This window comes from Sus scrofa, chromosome 16 (genome assembly GCF_054392235.1).
Source record: "Sus scrofa isolate SSC_HxYL_T2T_F1_AM1 chromosome 16, Sscrofa_HxYL_maternal_Yorkshire_Landrace_v2.0, whole genome shotgun sequence".
Classification (NCBI taxonomy): Eukaryota; Metazoa; Chordata; class Mammalia; order Artiodactyla; family Suidae; genus Sus; species Sus scrofa.
In genome coordinates, this window is record NC_139398.1 from 84,206,772 (window position 1) to 84,227,302 (window position 20,531).

Consider the following 20,531-nt stretch of genomic DNA (forward strand, 5'->3'; position numbering starts at 1 on the left):
CTGAGCCACGACAGAAACTCCTAAAGTAAGGTTTTTTGAAGTAGGACCTGCACATTTTGAAAGCAATAGTTTAGAATGCATTATCTAATTGATTTTACAAGGGTCCCTAGAATAGAAAAAATTTAGGAGTCTTTTAAACAAACTGCTTAAAATTACTTCAAAAAATTAAGGATTTTTCTGATCCCAAAACATAAAGAAATGTCATGAACAAAAGACACTTACCTGCCATGGGTAAAAAAGAGGAGTTTGATCCAAGGGAACCCTCAGGGGAGCAACAATAACCAGCTCAAACAGGAGCCCCAGAAGAAGCGGGACAACTCCAGCGAGCAGAACCGCAACTATTAAGGTCTTCATTATCTATCAGGAAACGAAGGACCACATCATTAGAGCAAAACTCTCTCATATGGAAGTTTATTCTTCTTCTTTGACCCGATGCCTAACAGAATAATAAATTACCTTAAACAAATTACACTTTATGATACATGCTCAAATGAAATTTGAATGTTATCTATAAAACCTCAAGCAATAACGAATACATGATATTACTATGCATTGTTGCTACAAAACTAGAAAATTCATTTTATTACACAAATTAGCCACGTGGCTATGTTGTTTTTCCCTATCTCATTCTCAGGAGTAGGTCTTTGTTTGTCTAAGAAAGCTACTGATTGTCCCAGGCCCCAGGATCCAACAATGGCCCAACCACAAGCTGACCTGTGACTCCTCAGATGGGCTGCTTTAGTTGAAGGGTTCTGCATAACCCCAGTTAAGGTAATTAACCAAGCTGATCGCATTAGCTCCCTCAAGAAGACTGCAGTCCAACAGAACTTCCCGTGATGACAGAAATGTGCTGTAGCTATGTTGTGCAACATGGCAGCCATTAGCCACACCACTAGGCTATTAGCATAGCTCTAGAATTTGGATCAAGTGGCAAAATGGAAAATAAAGTAGACACAAAGAGAAGAGATACTAAGCAAAAGCCAGATGAAATCCTGACAAAGAAATCGGTCTTTATAGTGGCCTTGACATCCCTTTTCTTAAGGTAGCCTCAATGAGTACATTTGTTTCAGCAGCAAGAGACACAGTGGTGTGCATTAAGACGAAATACCTACTTCTTATATGGCAATATGATATGGGAAGAATAGCATAGGAAAACTGGTATTAGCTGGTTTCTGTTTTTTAAATACAGTTAGGTGTCTCATCATCATAAGGATTACACAGCAATTAAACCCCTCCATTCTTGATATACAATGAATCTCTTAAGTTTTTCTTTCAACATTAATATTAAATGGATATTAAACTTTTAATAAGATCAAAATATAAACTCAGATACAAAACTAGAGTTGATTATCCAAATGATAAAGTGTAAGCAGTGACCTAAACATATTTACTAGTCACAGCCAACACTGCAATCAATCAAGAAATTGCCATACTTGGACAATCACCTCACAGCTACATTTCTACCCCACCTTTGTGACAATTAAGTTCTTTATTAAGAGCAATAATTTCCATTATTTAATACACTTTCACATTAGCCAAGACAATCTTGAATTAGCAATAAACTGTAATCAAAGGAATCCCATTATGTGAAAAATACTGACTCAATCCTGATCAAGAGTTCGTGTACTAAAAAGAATTTTTAAATAAGATTTTAGAAAAAAATGATTAAAAGAAATTTCTACTTAAATTGATTTTTATTTATTTATTTATTATTTTATTTTATTTGTCTTTTTGCTATTTCTTTGGGCCGCTCCCGCGGCATATGGAGGTTCCCAGGCTAGGGGTTGAATCGGAGCTATAGCCACTGGCCTAAACCAGAGCCACAGCAACTCGGGATCCGAGCCGCATCTGCAACCTACACCACAGCTCAAGGCAACGCCGGATCGTTAACCCACCGAGCAAGGGCAGGGACCGAACCCGCAACCTCATGGTTCCTAGTCGGATTCGTTCACCACTGCGCCACAACGGGAACTCCAACAAATTGATTTTTAATTCTACAGATCTTATTCTTTAAAAATGTAATCAATTTCCAAAATAAGCTTTCTAATTACATTACTATTCCAAGGCCTTACCAGATCACTTAACAGCATGATTTTCTTTAACCCTCAAATACATCTATGTTTCTCAGAATGAACCAGAAAACTACTGTCCTAAAAGAATACTCTTCCTAATTCAAAAAATCAATCCTCTTAACACTATCAACATAATGAAGAAACAAAAGTGAAAAGATTTAAAGAAATTACTGGAATAAAAATATTCACTACTCCTGTCAGACAAGATCAGTCTTTTTTTTTTTTTTTTTTTTGGTCTTTTTAGGGCTGCACTCACAGCACATGGAGATTCCCAGGCTAGGGGTCCAACTGGAGCTAAAGCTGCCGGCCTATGCCGCAGCCACAGCCACAAAGAATCTGAGCCGAGTCTGTGACCTACACCACAGCTCACGGCAAAGCCAGATCCTTAATCCACTGAGCGAGGCGCCAGGGATGAAACCCACAACCTCATGGTTCCTAGTTGGATTCGTTTCCACTGCTCCACAATGGGAACTCCCAAGATCAGTCTTTATCAGAAAAACCTACCATGAGGGACCACTCTTTAACCTTCTGAAAGATCACTCTGCGTCCCTGTGGCATCCAAGCTACCAGCACCGTCACCGCCCTGATGGTTAACCAGCAAACGTAGAGGCCACAAGCAGCTGTGTAGAGCTCATGGATTTTGGCAGTCCCCGTCCAAAAGGACATTAACCAACGGCCGGCAAATACTGAAAACAGAAAGGCTGATAAATGAGACATGTGGTCATGTAAAGAGAACTCTAATCTCAATGTCAGTGTTATACTATTAGCATTTCTCATCATTTCAGTCATTGTAAGTGATTAGTAAAAAGATAACTTTTTTTTTTTTTAAGGGCCGCACCCATGGCATATGGAGGTTCCCAGGCTAGGGGGTCCAATCAGAGATACACCTGCCAGCCTACACCACAGCTCATGGCAACATCAGATCCAAGCTGCGTCTGCGACCTACACCACAGCTCATGGCAATGCTGGACCCTTAACCTACTGAGTGAGGCCAGGGATCAAACTCACAACCTCATGGTTCCTAGTTGGATTTGTCTGCGCTGAGCCATGACAGGAACTCCAAGACAATGCATTTTGATATCTCAGCATCTTCATTAAAAACAAACAAAACAAACCCCCCCAAATTCTAAAGGATGCAATTATTTGATTAAGACACAGCCAAACCACTCTAAGTCACTGGGAAGGAGCTCTCCAGTGAGGTATGTTCTGACTTGCCAAGGCCAACTGTTTTTCGGAATTAAAAAAGCGTGACAGGGGTGTTGCTTTTGTTGTTTGTATCACCCAATGAAATCATTATGCACATAACAGGACCAAAATGGAGAATTTATTTTCTGTTATTCGTGTGCTGTCAATACTTTTAAATATTTAGAAATATTACAAATAATTTAGAGTAACTTCTTTTCGAATGGCTTATTCATCAACACAGAAACCTAAACTTATTAAAGTGCATACAACAATATAAAATATATTAATTTTCTTAGAAAAAAATTAACACCTAGGAGTTCTCTTGTGGTGCAGTAGGTTAAGGATCCAGCTTGTTACTGCAGTAGCTTGGGTGGCTGATGTGTCGGGGGTTCGATATCTGGCCCAGGAATTTCCATATGCTGCAGGCATGGTCAAAAATTAATAAATAAATAAATTTCTGAAAGAAAAATTAACATCTAAATATACCAGAACTTGGGAAACATTTGAAAGCTGCCTAAGGGACTACCTCGCAGAATTACTACAAATAAATTCTACAAGATACTCACAGAAATCTAACTCTCAACTATGATCATTTACATAAATTTTTTTTTTTTTTTGTCTTTTTTGCTATTTCTTGGGCCACTCCCTCGGCATATGGAGGTTCCCAGGCTAGGGGTCGAATCGGAGCTGCAGCCACCGGCCTACGCCAGAGCCACAGCAACGCAGGATCCAAGCCACGTCTGCAACCTACACCACAGCTCACGGCAACGCCAGATCATTAACCCACTGAGCAAGGGCAGGGACCGAACTCGAAACCTCATGGTTCCCAGTCGGATTCATTAACCACTGCACCATGACGGGAACTCCATAAAAACTTTCTTTACATGGTTATCTCTTAATAAGGCCGGAAAGAAAAAGCAAGACCTAAATTTCCAGTTATGTTTCTATGGACTGATTTCTGCTTAATACAGTACTTAACCTTTTATTTTTGAATATCTAAAAGGAGCTAGTGGTTGTGCTGAGCTTTTTCCATACATTTTCTCTTTAATCCTCCCAACAACCATGCAAGCAGCAGCTACCATCACTCTGAAGACCAAGAAACAGAGGATCACCTATAGAACCTTGCCCAACCAAGGTCACACAAGAGTGGAAGCTGAATTTGGCTGCATACCTACAAGATAAAGCTCATGCTCCAGAGTAGTGAACCACCCTCCCACCAATCAAACTAAACTATCTCAATAGCCAGGTCTGAGAAGGCATAATACTGATAATGTTACAGACTTCCTTGCAACCGCACAAAATAGCTTGGGTATGAAGACAACTCACTTTTAAAGACAAATACATGTAAAAGAAAAAAAGCATATGTACATGCTAATTAAAGATATAAAAATATCACTGATAATTCTGTAGAAGCATACAGTGATCTATATACACATTACTACTGCTTGTTGTTTGGTTCATTGGTTTTAAAAACCTTAGAGACTGCTTCTTATTGTACACTTCACATATTCTAATCAAAAGGAGAGGACAGGGTTAGTCTCTAGTTTGTAGTCACCTAACATTAGTTAAAACATAGATTTAGGAAAGTAACCTATGGGGGGAAACAACATCCTCACCACGTTAACTGTGTACTATGACAACAAGCAGGTCCAGGATTAAACGGAACTAATTCCTGCCACCCAATGGTGTTCTGGATTAATGAGGAAAGAGTGACGCAACATCCCCAATGAAATTAAGGTTCTTATACTGCCAAATTCAAATACTAAAACAAGATATCCTTCTCCTGTTAACTTTTTAATATTTTTGCTAAAAACATGAAAATGGAACATAAAAGCCACAAATGTAAAGATGTACAAAGTTCAAAAACTATGTTTCCTCAGCAACATGGTTACCACACCACACCCAACTATACCCAGTGGTTAATTAGACTTTTGTCACTTTAACAAATAAGATATAAGTAGTGAACTTTAGTTTAAAAAAAAAATCTTTATTTTTACCAGATGAATGTAAATCATAATTCTTATAGATTATTAGAAAATATTCTTGGAGTTTCCGTCGTGGCTCAGTGTTAACAAACCTGACTAGTATCCATGAGGATGAGGGTTCAACCTCTGGCCCCACTCAGTGAGTTAAGGATCTGGCGTTGCTGTGGCTGTGGCATAGGCTGGAAACCATAGCTCTGATTTGACCCCTAGCCTAGGAACTTCCATATGCCTTGGGTGTGGCCCTCAAAAGACAAAAAAAAGAAAAAAGAAAAAAAAAAGAACATTCTTTTTTTAGAACCCTCACTTGAAATTAAATTAACCAGCTACTCTTCCCTAAGCCTCAATCCTCACAGGAAAACACAACTATTCAATATAAATTTATTTTACAAAGTTACACTGAATTAGTGCTATAATCAAGACACTAACTCAATATATTTACAAGCTTGGTAAGACCTGAAAATCATCTTCCACTCAATGATTATTTAAGTTGCTAACACATATCAGTATGATTTAGAATTTTCTGGCTTGCAGTGAGAAGGTGGGGGCAACAAGCTGTTTCTGCCACTTTGTCACTGGCTTTGGACCCCACCCCCGTTTACCCCTGGCCTCTGCAAAAGATGGCAAACTACCATATTCATCCACAGCTTCTCACTTGTTAAATGAAGAAGCCCTATTTGGCTGAAATTTACAGATTAGTATTTGTGATTACCAAGCATTAAAGGGAAACAGTCTGGCTTTTTAAAGGTCTCCAATAAAGACAGTGCAGTGGATTGGAAAGATAATTACACAATGAAAGCAAACATAACACCAAAACACTGAAAAAAATGACTTAAGCCACACAGATGACTTTTTGAGAACCCACACTGCAGTAAGGCAATGTCCATGAAAACTGAGTGACCACAAGGATTTGCTTCCAAACATGAATCATAAATTCTATCTTGACTCTGTCCTCTAATACAAATGAGTCCAATGAGATGGAGAGCCCTAAACAGAATATCCCATACTCAATAAACAAAAACTACTTCATGTTTATATCTGACGAAAGATAACTCAGCAACACATACCACTCCCCTCCCCTTTTTTTAACAGCCGTACTCACAGCATATGGAGGTTACCAGGCTAGGGGTCGAATTGGAGCTGTAGCTGCCAGCCTACGCCACAGCCACAGCAACATGGAATCCGAGCCGTGTCTGTGACCTACACCACAGCTCACGGCAACACCAGATCCTTAAACCACTGAGCAAGGCCAGGGATTGAACCTGCAACCGCGTGGTTACTAGTCAGGTTCATTAACCACTGAGCCACGACGGGAACTCCCATATACCCTTTTCTTAAAAAAAGCATCTCTTCATGATGTCATTAGCGGAGAGCCAGGATAATAAGCACATACCTGGTAGAGTAAGGCAGATGAGGCTGGCAATCAGTAAGGTTATACACATGAAGACAATCAACAAAAATATCTGCAAAGCAAAACATAAGAGGACATAAACAGTATTCATATGTGCTCGATGTATTTTATGACTTTCAAAGAATCAACACAACTCTCTCAGTAAAAAGAAATTGCCTATATTTGTATTTCCAAGATTCCTTCCATTTCACATAAAAAGAAAATTTTTATTTTAGGCAAAATTAACTATAATTTTTGCCAAAAGGTAATTAAGTATCCATTTTCATATAATCAGATACAACAGCAAGTAACAATATATTTTAAATCAAAAGCTTAAATTTTCCCTATTAAGACTAAAAATATTCACTTTTTTAAATCAAATTCTCAAAAACAACCTTTTACAAAAAGAAAGTTCATTCTCTAACGGTGTTGTCCTATTAAAACATTCTGTTATGATGGAAATGTCTATACTTGCACTGACACAGAAGCCACTGGCACATGTGGCCACCACACACTTGACATGGGGGTTAGTGTGACTGAGTGAAGGAATTTTAAATTGTATTGAATATGTTTGTGTTGTCTGTAAGAAATGCACTTTTTTTCCTTTTTTCAGTTTTAGTGCAGTATAACTGACAAGTTAAAACTATAATATATTTACAGTGTACAACATGATTTGCTATCCATATACACTATGAAGAGATTCCCACCATCAAAATAATTAAGACATCTATCATCCCACATATTTACAAACTGAATTTACTTTTCATTAAGTTTAATGTCAACAGCCATGTGGAGCTGTAGCTGGTGGCTTCTGCACTGAGAAGCGCAAATAAAAAGGAAATACCCTGAGACAGGAGAGAAGCGGCTCTCCTGGACAGAAGATGGAGATACCGTGTGCGTCTGCCTGTCCCAGGCCCGAGGGCAAAGCTCCAGCAGGGAGACTGAAAACGGCAGAGGATAACACTCCAGAGGGGGCTTGGAACCCTGGTCAGCTTTCACTCCCTCTAAGCTGGACCAAAAAGTACTTTTTGCCGATCCAAGAGCCTCATCTTGCACGCGTCCCCCCATCTCTGATAGCTCCCTCCCCATCCCCTGCAGTTCCCTGCGCTTCCCCCACCTTCACTTCCCTGCAGCTCCACACCTACCATGTTGAACCTGAACCTGCCTCTTGTCCTGACACAAGCCTGGAATGTCCTTCCCCCATTCCATTTATCCAACTGCATCTCCTAACTTTAAAGACTTAAAGGATGTCAACTCCTCCACAAAGATTCCTGAGCAACTTTCAAACATGGTCTGTAGAACAGGGGACCAATCACATAATGTGCTACTAATACAGCAAATGAGGTGAGGACCAAGGCCTGACCACTGAGTTTTAACAGCAGGAAGGTCACTGGTGACCCTTCACAGGCACAGTTTCGGTGGAGTTTGAGGGAAAGTCTTGCTGAGGAAAGTATTTCCTTAACCAATTTGGTTTCTAGTTTTATCAGGTTTGAACAAGAGATTACTACTCATACCCTGCAGTACTAGGATTAATACTAGGAGGGTTAAAGAAAGAAAAACACTAAAATGCCCATTTCAGTTCCTAACTCATAGCTGAAATGAATCAAGAATGTTAATTTCTTCTTTGATCAAGGGTTTTCTATGTTGTTCTTTTTAAATAAACAGGGAGCAACAGCACATGGAATCTCAACTCTATGGCCCATCTCTAAATCTGATAAACTAAAACATTTACAGATATTACATGTTGCATAATGAGAGAATTGCAATGTTGGTTCTTGTCAGAAGACTGTAAGGTATGTCTACACAGAGGACTGTATACTAACTGCACCAATAATGGTAGCAAAAATTCTCAACAGAAGTTTGAAAAAACTCAACTTCCTTAAGTCTGTGCAGTACCTACCCTGAGTGGAAAATTTAAAGGCCGGCGGTAAGGCTGAAAGCCGACAGGCCCTCCCTGCTGGAGTATGGCTTGGTGGGCTGCATGCAGGCCTTCCCCCACCACAGGAATAGCGTTGTTATTTCGGGCATGCTGGTTATTGTTAACTTGTTGGTTTGCACTGTTCTCATTTTCTTCCTGGTCTCCCAACAAATAGGAATGAAGATCCCTGTGTAAAAATTTCATCAGTGAAAATACTCACCTCAGATCAGAATAAAACAACATACATGAAATTTACTTTCTTGACAATTATTACTTAGGGTAGAAAATGTACAATTAGAATCTATACATAGCACTATTACTTCCATCTGCTCTAAATGTTAGTCCCTGCTTTAAATTAAACCTTTCCAAGTTTTATGTTAATTAACATACAGAATATCCCATAATCCAATCTATTTTTATTTTCTTCAGCCAGTATCTAAGAAGAAATCAGTAACTGGAGGAAAAAAAAAAAAAAAGAGTACAAGATACTCCATGAGAAGGATTTTAGGAGAAAAAAAGCCAACTGTCCTACAAGCCACAGATCATTAAGGCAAAAAGGAGATGGGGGAAAGCAGTGGCTCATGGCAGGGCACGGGGCAGTTAGAGAAGGGCAAACACTCAATCAAAGGCAACCAAGTGCACGTATGCATCATTTGGAGATACTGAGGGTTGAGTTGTAGACCACTGTGATAAAGCCAGTAACTGCATTAAAGCAATCAAGTTTTTTGGTTTCCAAGTGTGTATCAAAGTTATGTTTACATGATACTATAATCTATTAAGTGTGCAAGAGCACTGTGTCTTTGAAAACAATGTATATGCCTTAATTTGAAAATAAAGTATTGCTATGAAGTCTCTTGTGGCTGAGCAGGTTAAAGATCCAGCACTGTCACTGCAGTGGCTTGGGTCACTGCTGTGGTCTGGGTTTGATCCCTGGCCTACAATTGCAGAGTAAAGAAAAAGAAAAACAAAAAAAAAAAACTTTACTGCTAAAAAATGCTAACCATCATCTGATAATTGAGGGTTGCCACAAACCTTCAATTTGTAAAAAATACAGCTATCTGTGAAGCACAATAACACAGAGTATGCCTATATTTCACATTAAAATATCTACAGGATGCTACATATTTTCTGAAAAAATATTTAAACTACCAAGATTCAACTTCTAAATAATTATATAATATACAAGCCTTGCAAAAAAATAAATGCAACATGCTGACCAGATGACTGAGAAACTAAATCTGAAAAGAGCTCACTTACCAGGTTAGGACTTCTAAAACAAGGGTACCTTGGTTTGTTGTTAATGCATTAAAATTGCATTTTTATTTTTACCTACATTATGAAATGAAAGAACCTGGGCCAGCAGCAAACCTCTTAAAAGGGTAAAAACACGTATACATTCTCTATAAAAAGATAAGACAATGATCAGAAAAGTAAGATAAATTAGCTTTTTTAAGTATTACACCTGTGGATATCACTAAGTTGTCTCTTATTAAAACTAACTTTTCCGGAGTGGGGCATGGAACATACTTTTCAGAAAGGCTACTAAAATGACACAAATGACATGCCTACGAGTCACCTGCCTGTACTTACAGCAAGTATCCAGCAGTAACAGTCCATGCTCGCACAAGCCCCTTCAGCCACTGCCGTGTATGTCCCTGCTCAAGTAACGCTGGTAAGACAACCTGAAGCAGAAGCAGCTCAAGGGACAGTTCGCTCACTGGAGCATCACTAAGACAATGACAAAAAGCTGTAATTTACAATGTGAACTCAATTTTATACTGTAACTATATCATATTAAACAGTTAATATGACAGCAAGACTCTTGGGAGAGTCGAATGAGCGTGCACTGTCTTTTTCACCTCGGGTCCATTCTCTCTTCAAGTCTGCAAGGCTTCTCCCTCAACCACCACCACACTGTTCCCGACAAGAGTTGCCAATGACAAACTCATGTTGTTAAATCTCTCTGGCAGGCCCTGGCCTTCACCTCACTTGCTGCATTAAGAGCACATACACCTTACTTGCTGTACCAGAAGCACATTACACAACCGGTCATTCCTTACTCCTCCAAACACTTTCCCCATGAACACCTTTTCAAGACCCACTGGTTCCTCTTCATCTCCCCGACCTGGAAACAATGATGGGCCCATGCTCTGACCTCTCTCCTCTTACTTACATGTGCTCTCTGGATGAATGCACCCCCCTGCAGCTTCAAACAGAACCTTTCTGTAGACTCCTATGTACTACTCAGACATCTTCCATAATTCCTAACATGCACCCAAAGTACCAACTCAATGTTTCATGCAGACATGAGACATCTTAAATTTTTCATATTCAATATCAAACTCCCACTCTTTCCCTTAAATCTTGCTCCTCCACAATTTTCCTCATCTTAGTAAACAGCAATTCCATCCTTTTAGGTGTTCAGGACAGAAACAGATCCCTAACTGCCTTTTTTTCAGCCCACATTCAAACAGCCAGAGAATCCTACTGACTGTACCCTAAATCTCAGCTCTTCTCATTACCTCCACTGCTACTTCCCTTCTCTCAGCCACCCACACCTCTCCCTAGGATGGCTGTTGCTCTCCCAGCTGGATTCCTGCTTCTGTCCTGGCCATCCCAACTAGAGCTCTTATCACAGCATCCAGAGTGATCCCTGTTAGACCTCGGTCAGATCCCTCCTACTCAGCCTTTCCGGACACCACTCAAGTCAAAGCCAGACTGTTCACAATGGCACAGGAGGCTCTCTAGGACCTGGCTTTCCATGACCTCTCTGACCTCAGAACCAATTACTTTCTTCCTTCCTCCACTACAGCCCCAGTGGGCCCCCTGATGCTCCTCAAACACACCTCGTTGCCACCGCACCTGCCAGGTCCCCTGCAAGGACACTCTGCCTTTAGGGAGCCACAGGGCATCACCTCCTTCAGTGCCTTCCTCAGCATCACCTCCTCAGGTTCTCGCCAGTCACTTCTTTTCTTCATTTTTTCCCCACACCACTTATGACCCTTTGACATCCTATATGCAGTTTTACCTATTTTACTGGCTGTCACCCTCACTAAAATATAAGTTCCAGAGGGCAGAGACTTTTCTTGATTCTGTTTGGTTCACTGTTATAGCACATAGAAAAGTATTTGTTATAGAACGGGCCCTCAATTTTGCTGAATGGAAGAATGAACTAAACACTGCTACAAAAATTCTGCTAAACTTCTGGGTATAACTGAATTCCAAAATGGGTCTAGTCCAACAATATAAAAAGCCAGAAACTGGCTTCCTGGTTCTATGACAACCCAAATACAGAAGGAGGAAGAGACGACTTACACCAGTTAGGGAAAATCTTAAGAGAATAAAACCTTGATTTGGATTTTTGAGGAAAGAAAAAGTGTGCCAGGCAACCATGGGGAAGATGTCACTCCAAAGAGAGAAGGAAATACCAGGAACAGCTAGCTAGGCATTTATGAGGAGATTCAATGGAGGCTGAGCACGGCTGGAGAGTGGAACACAAGTCAGACAACACTGGGTAAAAGCTCGAAAGGCAGTGGGAGATTGTGCCAGGCCTTGTATGTCATTCTAAATGACCCAGACCTTATCATGTACATTATGGAGGAAGAAGCAGGTGTGTTAAGGATGGCTTTTAAGTGGAGAACAAGAGGAACGCCTAAACTAAGGTATCCGAGTGGTAAAGTTGGGTAAGAGATAGGTAAAGAATTAGAATTGACAAGATTTAAAGATAATTAAATGTAAATTTAAGGAAGAAATCCAATTTGCCTGGCATATTTAGTTGACTGAAGGAAGGATACAAATCACTGAAAAAGGGATTATTATTAGGAAGAGTGGTGAAGGGTAGGTTTCTAGGTGACTTAAGTTTTTTAATCAAAAAAATATTTTCCATTTATAATCCTTTTATCATAATTTTAAACTATAATTAAATGTATAACTAAGGCTCCATTATTTACAGTGCTTTTCATATAAAGATGATGCTACTAGCACTCATTAAGTATGTTAAACATTTCAAAGTTAAAAAAGGCACACCTCATTTACTGAAAAATAAGTCTTTAGAAATTATAGCTGCTAAACTAGTGTTTATATGATTTATGCAAAATTTAGTTATCTGATTTCTAATATGTGTAAGAAATGAATGTTTTAAATGTATACTCTCTGCATATAAAATCCTTAAGAGTCAAATTAATAAAGCTTCCAAATTTCAAAAACTTACCTATAGAGCATGACATTATATGGAAGAAAATTAGGCAGCAGACTCTTAATTATCCGTATAGGTAGCCAAAGCATCAGGAGGACAATGGAGCCAAAGACAATCTGCAGGAAGAACAAGGGCATGGCGCCACTGTAAATGCCTCCCGGGAAAGACAGGCAGACTTCCGAAAGAAGTCATCCAGCACACAGCCCAAACCCAAACGTACCCTGGGCGCCGAGTGCTCCACAACACACTCTACTCGGATCACTCTATGTAAAGACTGCATTCCTAGAACACCTGCACCTCTCACTGCCCCACAAGGGCTCCAACAGAAGCACAAAGGATAATCGCTGCATCATATGTGAGAGAGCTAGAAATTCACAATGAAGGATCAAAATTGCCTGCAACTTAATAATGAACACCTGCAACAATTGTAAGACCTAACCCATATATTAACGGCTCAAAAATTTACAAAGAACATACAATATTGCTTTTAGAATTTTATTTTGGAAAAACTTAGGTTTAAGTAGGTAATTTATTTTTCCACAAAGGAAAGAAATTTTGAAAACTTCTGTTAAGAGTTTAATTTAGAAGCTATTAAAAAATCTCCACTGCTTCAAATGCAAATTAATTCAGAAACCCATAATTTGGCAATCAATTACGCTACTAAAGAACTAGAAGACATTTCTATTTACTAACATTTTATTTTATGAGAGTAACCAATAAAACAGCCATTTGAAAACCAACTTCCACAGGCTTATATAAACTTCCAATTATTCAATCCACTCTACCAGTGGCCTAATGAAAAAAAAAAATCTAAAATCTAAATCTAAAGAGTAGTTCGTTTTACTTCAAAAACAATAACAAGGTGGAGTTTCCTTCATGGCTCAGCAGTTAACGAATCTGACCAGGATCCATGAGGATGCAGGTTTGATTCCTGGCCTCACTCAGTAGGTTAAGGATTCTGCGTTGCCATGAGCTATGGTATAGGTTGCAGATGCAGCTTGGATCCTGCACTGCTGTGGCTGTGGTGTAGGCCAGTGGCTATAGCTCCGATTCAACCCCTAGCCTGGGAACTTCTACTTGCCATGGGTGCGGCCCGAAAACAAGCAAAAAAAATTTTTTTTAAATAATAATAATAACAATAAAAAGGTATGCTTACCACTGACAAAATAAATCTTCGGAGATGCCTATAAATAGGCAAGTGAATCATTTCTTGTACTGGATTAAAATCTGGATCGTTCAAATTCCTAAGAAACCACAAGACACCAGGTCGAAGTACCTGCAAATAAACATATTTTAAATGCTATATATGCTCACCAATGTCTTCAGGCTTCTGTATTTGAGCTAAAACATTAACAGAAAAATATGTTCTTATGATTATTTTGGCATCTCATAAAATGGGGCCATAGAAAATTTATACAGCTTTCCTAAGAAAAGTAGTTCCTCAATCAATACCTTTATGAAAACTATCCTGTATTTGATGTCCTTTGACACTTTTAATCATTCAATGAAAAAAATTAAGTACAATCAGTCAAGAAATCTAGTCTTCCAAGATGAAAAATAAGTATTTTTACAAAACTATCACTATATTGTATAAGCTGGGAAGGATCAAGTTGCAATTTATAAATGTCCTAAACAGAAGATGTGATTTCAGTCCTACACTTTCCAAGAAATTATCTTAATTAAGAAACCCTTCAGCTTCTCAGTATCATCATTTCTCTGTCTTTATCTTTTTCCCCTGTTCCGTAGAAAACATAAACCTTAGAGATTGTGGGTGATGGGGTAGTGACTGAGTTTGGGGATTAGTTCTAAGTGGTCCAAACTACTGAGGTACCCTGTGTAAACCATCTCATCTGCCCAAACTCTATTTCTCCATCTTACAAACAAAGGGTTTATAAATGTGACCTATAAGCCTCCAATAAACTCTAAAATACTAGGATTCTGTATCAACAAACACTCACATTAATAAAATGAAAAAAGTCAGTAAAAGCTACTCTGTCACTGAACAATGTAATTCAGAGATCATATATATAATTACAATTTAAAACACTATTAATTTAGTCTCATTAACTAGTTTCAAAACAAAGACAAGCTTTGCAAAGAGAATTTACTGAACTTACACTATATATTCAGGGGAATTTTTTTTTTTTTTGCCTTTTTACCTTTTTTTAGGGCTGCACCTGTGGCATATGGAGGTTCCCAGGCTAGAGGTCTAATCAGAGCTGTAGCCGCTGGCCTACGCCAGAGCCAAAGCAACTGGGGATCCGAGCCGCACCTGTGACCTGTACCACAGCTCAGGCAACGCCAGATCCTTAACCCACTGAGCAAAGCCAGGGATCAAACCCACAACCTCATGGTTCCTAGTCAGATTCGTTAACCACTGTGCCCCTACGGGAACTCCCAGGGGAACATTTTGGCCCCCAACCCCATTCCCAACTCTTCAAAGCTCTCACAGAGCAAAGTAAGCAAGAAGAGCAGTAAGCTTGTGCTTTTGTATTCCATTCACACTGGATTAGCTGTCAGGGGCACATTTCCATCACCACTGTCAATGGCACAAGCTAACTTCTTCCACGGCTGTCTTCCTTCCCAGGATATAAAATCAAGGAGTGTGGGAATGGTGTCTTTGTTTCTCACTATTGTTTCTGCATCATTCCAGCATACAGCACAGTGTTGGTACAGAGTGAGCATGCTGTAGTATTTGGAGAAAGAATGCACAATGCCAAGTATATTTATCAGAATTACTTGAGTTTTATACGTCCTTTTGCACCAGAAACGACTAAGCATGAGATGTATACTAGTCAAATACTGACCCTGCTTTCACTGCCTTCAAATCAATAAGGACTGCATTCCAAAAACAGGATTAGTAAAAGTACCCATCTGGAAAGTGAACCAGAATCATAAAGGACCCTCACTATAATTCTATACATAAAGTGCCTGCTTCAGGACCATTTTCCATTTTGGATGCTGCAAAACCAAATCCTTTGGGTATTTCCAGTATTAATGTCCTTGAATGAAGTCCAAGACAGCCTCACATGACATAAAATTCCAAGAGTATGTATATAAGGATGGTTAAGATATATACCAACCAAAACAAGTGCTTTTATTTCTTTTGTCAACTCATCTTTCAAATTCATGAATAGACAGAAATAATAAAACCTGTCAACTTTTGAGACAAATGACTAAAAACAGTTTAAAGCAATTGAGCCAAACTAGTCTATAACTGTTCCCTCTTAAAATGTAATAGGGAAAATGATTTAGTTAGGAAATCACCATAGCCTTTGAGGCATTACTTGTGCTTAAACCTAAAGTCTTTTTCAGAAATGTACAATGTTGGCAGCTCCCTGCAGAACTTACCTCTCTCAGTAACAGGATGAAGGAGGCGAAGTAGAACACATACACCATTCCCACCAGCCAGTGCAGAAACATGGTAGTACCTGGAGCGGACTGAAAGCTCAATTCTCGATCTTTCAGAGTAGCATCAAACATTTCCTAAATCAACACAGAACAGGCGAGAGATATTTGTACCATCTACATCTGTTCAATTAAGATCGCCATCTTCTAGGAAGTGAATGGATCGTTATGCACGTAGGTTCTGATGCTACAGCTGTCTTAAAAGCATTTCATGGTATCACAGAAATACAAATGATATAAGGTTGAATACTATTATCATAGATGTATGTGACATTTTAGAAATTTTAAAGAGGCAAGACTGATAAACCAGTCAGTGAATAAGAACTTTACCAATATTGCTATTGTGAAAGAACCATTAGTGGTTCTTTTCTCGGTTACAGATCTGAATTCGTGATAAGTTTTAATAGAAAGGTATGGAAGAAAATGTTAACTCAGAACCAAAGGCAGGAGTTCCCGTCGTGGCGCAGTGCTTAACGAATCTGACTAGGAACCATGAGGTTGTGGGTTCGATCCCTGGCCTTGCTCAGTGGGTTAAGGATTCGGCATTGCCATGAGCTGTGGTGTAGGTTGCAGACGCGGCTCGGATCCTGCGTTGCTGTGGCTCTGGCATAGGACTGTGGCTACAGCTCTGATTAGACCCCTAGCCTGGGAACTTCCATATGCCTCAGGAGCAGCCCAAGAAAATGGCAAAAAGACAAAAAAAAAAACCCCCCCCCCCCAAAAAAAACAAAAAAAGGCAGCTGTCCTACATTTACATTTTTTTTTGAAAAGTCAGGAACTGATTATTACTGACCGTTATTAAAGATCTTAATTAAGATTGAGTTCCCATCGTGGCTCAGCCGTTAGTGAACCCAACTAGCATCCATGAGGATACAGGTTCAATCCCTGGCCTTGCTCAGTGCATTAAGGATCAGGCATTGCGGTGAGATGTTGTGTAGGTCATAGATGTGGCTCAGATCCTGCATTGCTGTGGCTGTGGTGTAGGCCAGCAGCCATAGCTCTGATTGGACCCCTAGCCTGGGAACCTCCAGATGCCACGGGTGTGGCCCTAAAAAGACAAAAAAAAAAAAATTAAGATTGAGCAACTTAGTTAAATGGTCAGGGGTGAATTTATTACTACAAAGGTAGTCTTCTTATTGGATTATTCTTTTTATGTATATAATGTCTTGGTATCTTCATTAGATTATGAAGAGTAAAATAAGTAAGAAAATTCTTCACTGGTTATTAGAAAAGTTCCAGTCAAAAATACTCTGACATCAAAAGCTCCCATCGTGGCTGCAGCAGAAACAAATCCGACTGGGAACCATGAGGCTGTGGGTTCGATCCCTGGCCTCACTCAGTGGGATAAGGATCCAGCATTGCCATGAGTTGTGGTGTAGGTCAAAGATGCAGCTCGGATCTGATGTTGCTGTGGCTGTGGTGTAGGCAGCAGCTGTAGCCCTGATTGGACCCCTAGCCTGGGAACCTCCATATGCCACATGTGCAGCCCTAAAAAAGCAAAAAAAAAAAAAAGAGAAAAAACTCTGACACCAAAAATGTGCACAAAGCCTCAAAAAAAAAAAAAAAAAATCAGGTACGCAAGAAAAATTAGGAAGCTCCCTTGTGGTACAGCAGGTTAAGGATCTGGCATTGCTGCAGCTGTGGTACAGGTTGCAGCTGTGACATGGGTTGGATCCCTGGCCTGAGAACTTCCATATGCCACAGGTACAGCCAAAAAAAAAAAAAAAACGGATTAAAAAAAGAGAAAGAAAAATTAGCAACATTAAGTCTCTACAATAACACATTCTCAGAAAAAAATAAGCAAATTATTATCAAGTACTGACTTTGCATTAAAAGGAAAGCATCCTAAACACTACTTTTTAAAAAGCCTTTAAATTATTAGATTGTATGATAACAAATAATAAACTCACCAGGGAACAGATATCCAGCCACCAGCCACAAATGAGAGGGAATACTCCAATTTCTACCACCACTAACAAAGAGACCTTAAGGAAAAATAAAGGTCATCAGTATCGCCCAAATGGGAAGGAGCTGTTTTCAGTTTTAACTTATGACAGGAATTACCTTAACAACAATATAGCAGACTCCCAGCAAGCGACGAGACCTGTGAAATTTAACAAGAGTTGCCAAGCCCTACAACATCTAGTCAAGGAAAAACTGAGCATTTAAAAAAGATTCAATGAGGAGTTCCCATTGTGGTGCAGCGGAAACGAACCCAACTAGGAACCATGAGGTTGTGGGTTCGATCCCTGGCCTCGATCAGTGGGTTAAGGATCCGGAGTTGCCATCAGCTGTGGTGTAGGTCGCAGACACGGCTCGGGACCTCCATATGCCATGGGTATGGCCCCCAAAAAGACAAAAAGGAAAAAAAATTCAATGAAACAGGTAACTATTTAGGCAACACTTATTTGACAGAATTAACTTATTCCATATTTTTCTCTGCTTTCATCTTCTCTACCAATACCTACAACTTTTACTAAAAGTGGAGATAAAATAGTTTTGTCATTAATAGGAAGAACTTTTGCATACAAATAATAACACTGCTGAACATCAAGTTGGTTCATTAAAGGATACATGACAAATTATCAGCGTTATTGCTAAAAGTATATACCCAACTATGGTGGTGATGAGGCCTTCAAAATGAGATGCCTGGACCTAGAAATAAGAAAATAAACAAATAAAATTTAATTTTATCACATGTTACCACATGGCCTACATGCCAGTTTAACAATGTTTATTAAATAATCCAAGTGGATTAAAAGTGGACTATTTAGGGCATTTTTAACTAGAAAATAATCATCAAGTCCCTTCTGGATGACATCTCTGCAAACCAGACTCTCCCACTGACCACTACATATTACAAAGAGATGAGGAAAAATTAAAAAAACACCACTTTGCTCAATGGACAAAAATAACAGTAGTATGGACTAAATTCTATAAAAATAAGAAAAAAAGCTGTAATCATCTGCAAGCTATTCCATTCTGAAGTGGATTTGCTACGGGCTAGGCGCTGGAAGCAGTCCACCGGCCAGGTACATGTTACATCTCCTATCATGATGTGCTATTCTCAACTTAGAGGAAGCGTTTGGAAGGTGACAGGTACTGCCCACCTTTTGGTTCCCGAATTTCCGAGAGCCAGTGATGAAAGTTTAGAAAGTCAAAATTTATCACAGCATTTATCTGAACCTTTCAAGTGCTTGCATTCAGCTAGGGAGAATTTGGAGAGTTGTATTAAATACTGGAACACGTCTTTACCTTTTCAGAACACTTCAGAATGTGATCTCTCAAGATTCACATATACGAATTGACCAGAACATTCCAGATGTCAGCTTTTTAAAAAAAAAAGACTAAATCTTTGAGACCCCCCACAATAGAAATAACTGTCTATCCAAATATTTATCTACCTCTGAAAAATAACAATGTCAAAATTAAAGCAAATTCTTTAGAAAATACCAGACAAGCATTTCAAAATAGATCAAAATTTTAAAAAATTGATTACCAAATCATTACTTTTCTAAATTCACTATGGGGCAACCAGGCAAAAGGGAGAGAAAGGAGCACACAAGCTCATGGAACAGGTCAAAAATCAGCCTTTAAGAACATTTCCTCAGAGCATGTCTCTGGCCTGCCCAGCAGGAAGGGAGTCAGATCACACCTTCCACAGCTGGCAATGTCATACCATGACCTGAGCCACTTTTAGTTTAAAAGAAATGAACAAGATGGTACAGGGTAACTATTCCTTTGTATAAGGCAGACTGAGAAATGTAATAATTCTTTACATTATTGCTCAACAAATGTCAATTTGAGGGTAATTAATGACATTAAGTTTGTAAAAGTATTATACTCACATGTTCTTCAAATCCCAAACCAACAAGGGAGAAATGACCAATGTGGTAAGGGCAAAATGCTAAAAGGGGGAAAAAAACCTCAATGAAAACTTCAAAATCAAAACAATGAACACTCCAACTACCAACCCCACTAAAAGGAACAAAGGCTTCTCGGAGAAATGGAAGATTCAAGAAGGGGTAACAAAAACGCACTGGCTGTGATATTCTCTATAACTAGAGAACAAAAAAGTCATCAAGCTCTAATAAGCTCATGGTGAAAGGACACAAGAACTGTTGTGAGAAAGGTCTCACAGGCCAAAGAGATGTGAGCCAAACCCCCCCCCCCGCCAAAAACAAAAAAAACTTAATGGAAACACACTATATACAAATCCATAAGTTCATAACATTCAAAAAAAGGAAAGCCAAGAACAAAAACCACAAAAGGGAAAAAAAAGCAACATAACTGAAAATACTTGTATCACCAAGGGAAATAGTTCACGCATCAATTCCTTACCTGAAAACTAATATTTAAAGGAAAAGAAATGCACATCTGT

The 20,531-nt window shown here is 39.2% G+C and overlaps 1 protein-coding gene across 6 annotated transcripts in view; it reads right to left on the reverse strand.

Annotated features, from left to right (window-relative positions):
- The window catches only part of MARCHF6 (membrane associated ring-CH-type finger 6), an 84,787-nt gene that overhangs the window by 13,794 nt on the left and 50,462 nt on the right, over positions 1–20,531 (reverse strand). For 3 of the 6 annotated variants that reach the window (NM_001130535.1, XM_085001509.1, XM_085001511.1), the window contains 12 exon segments: positions 223–357; positions 2,577–2,758; positions 6,633–6,702; positions 8,530–8,734; positions 10,138–10,275; positions 12,758–12,858; positions 13,899–14,018; positions 16,094–16,228; positions 18,061–18,135; positions 18,215–18,283; positions 18,725–18,805; positions 19,999–20,057. In NM_001130535.1, the coding sequence (NP_001124007.1) occupies positions 223–357; positions 2,577–2,758; positions 6,633–6,702; positions 8,530–8,734; positions 10,138–10,275; positions 12,758–12,858; positions 13,899–14,018; positions 16,094–16,228; positions 18,061–18,135; positions 18,215–18,283; positions 18,725–18,805; positions 19,999–20,057 (1,370 nt within the window). 6 annotated transcript variants of the gene reach the window in all.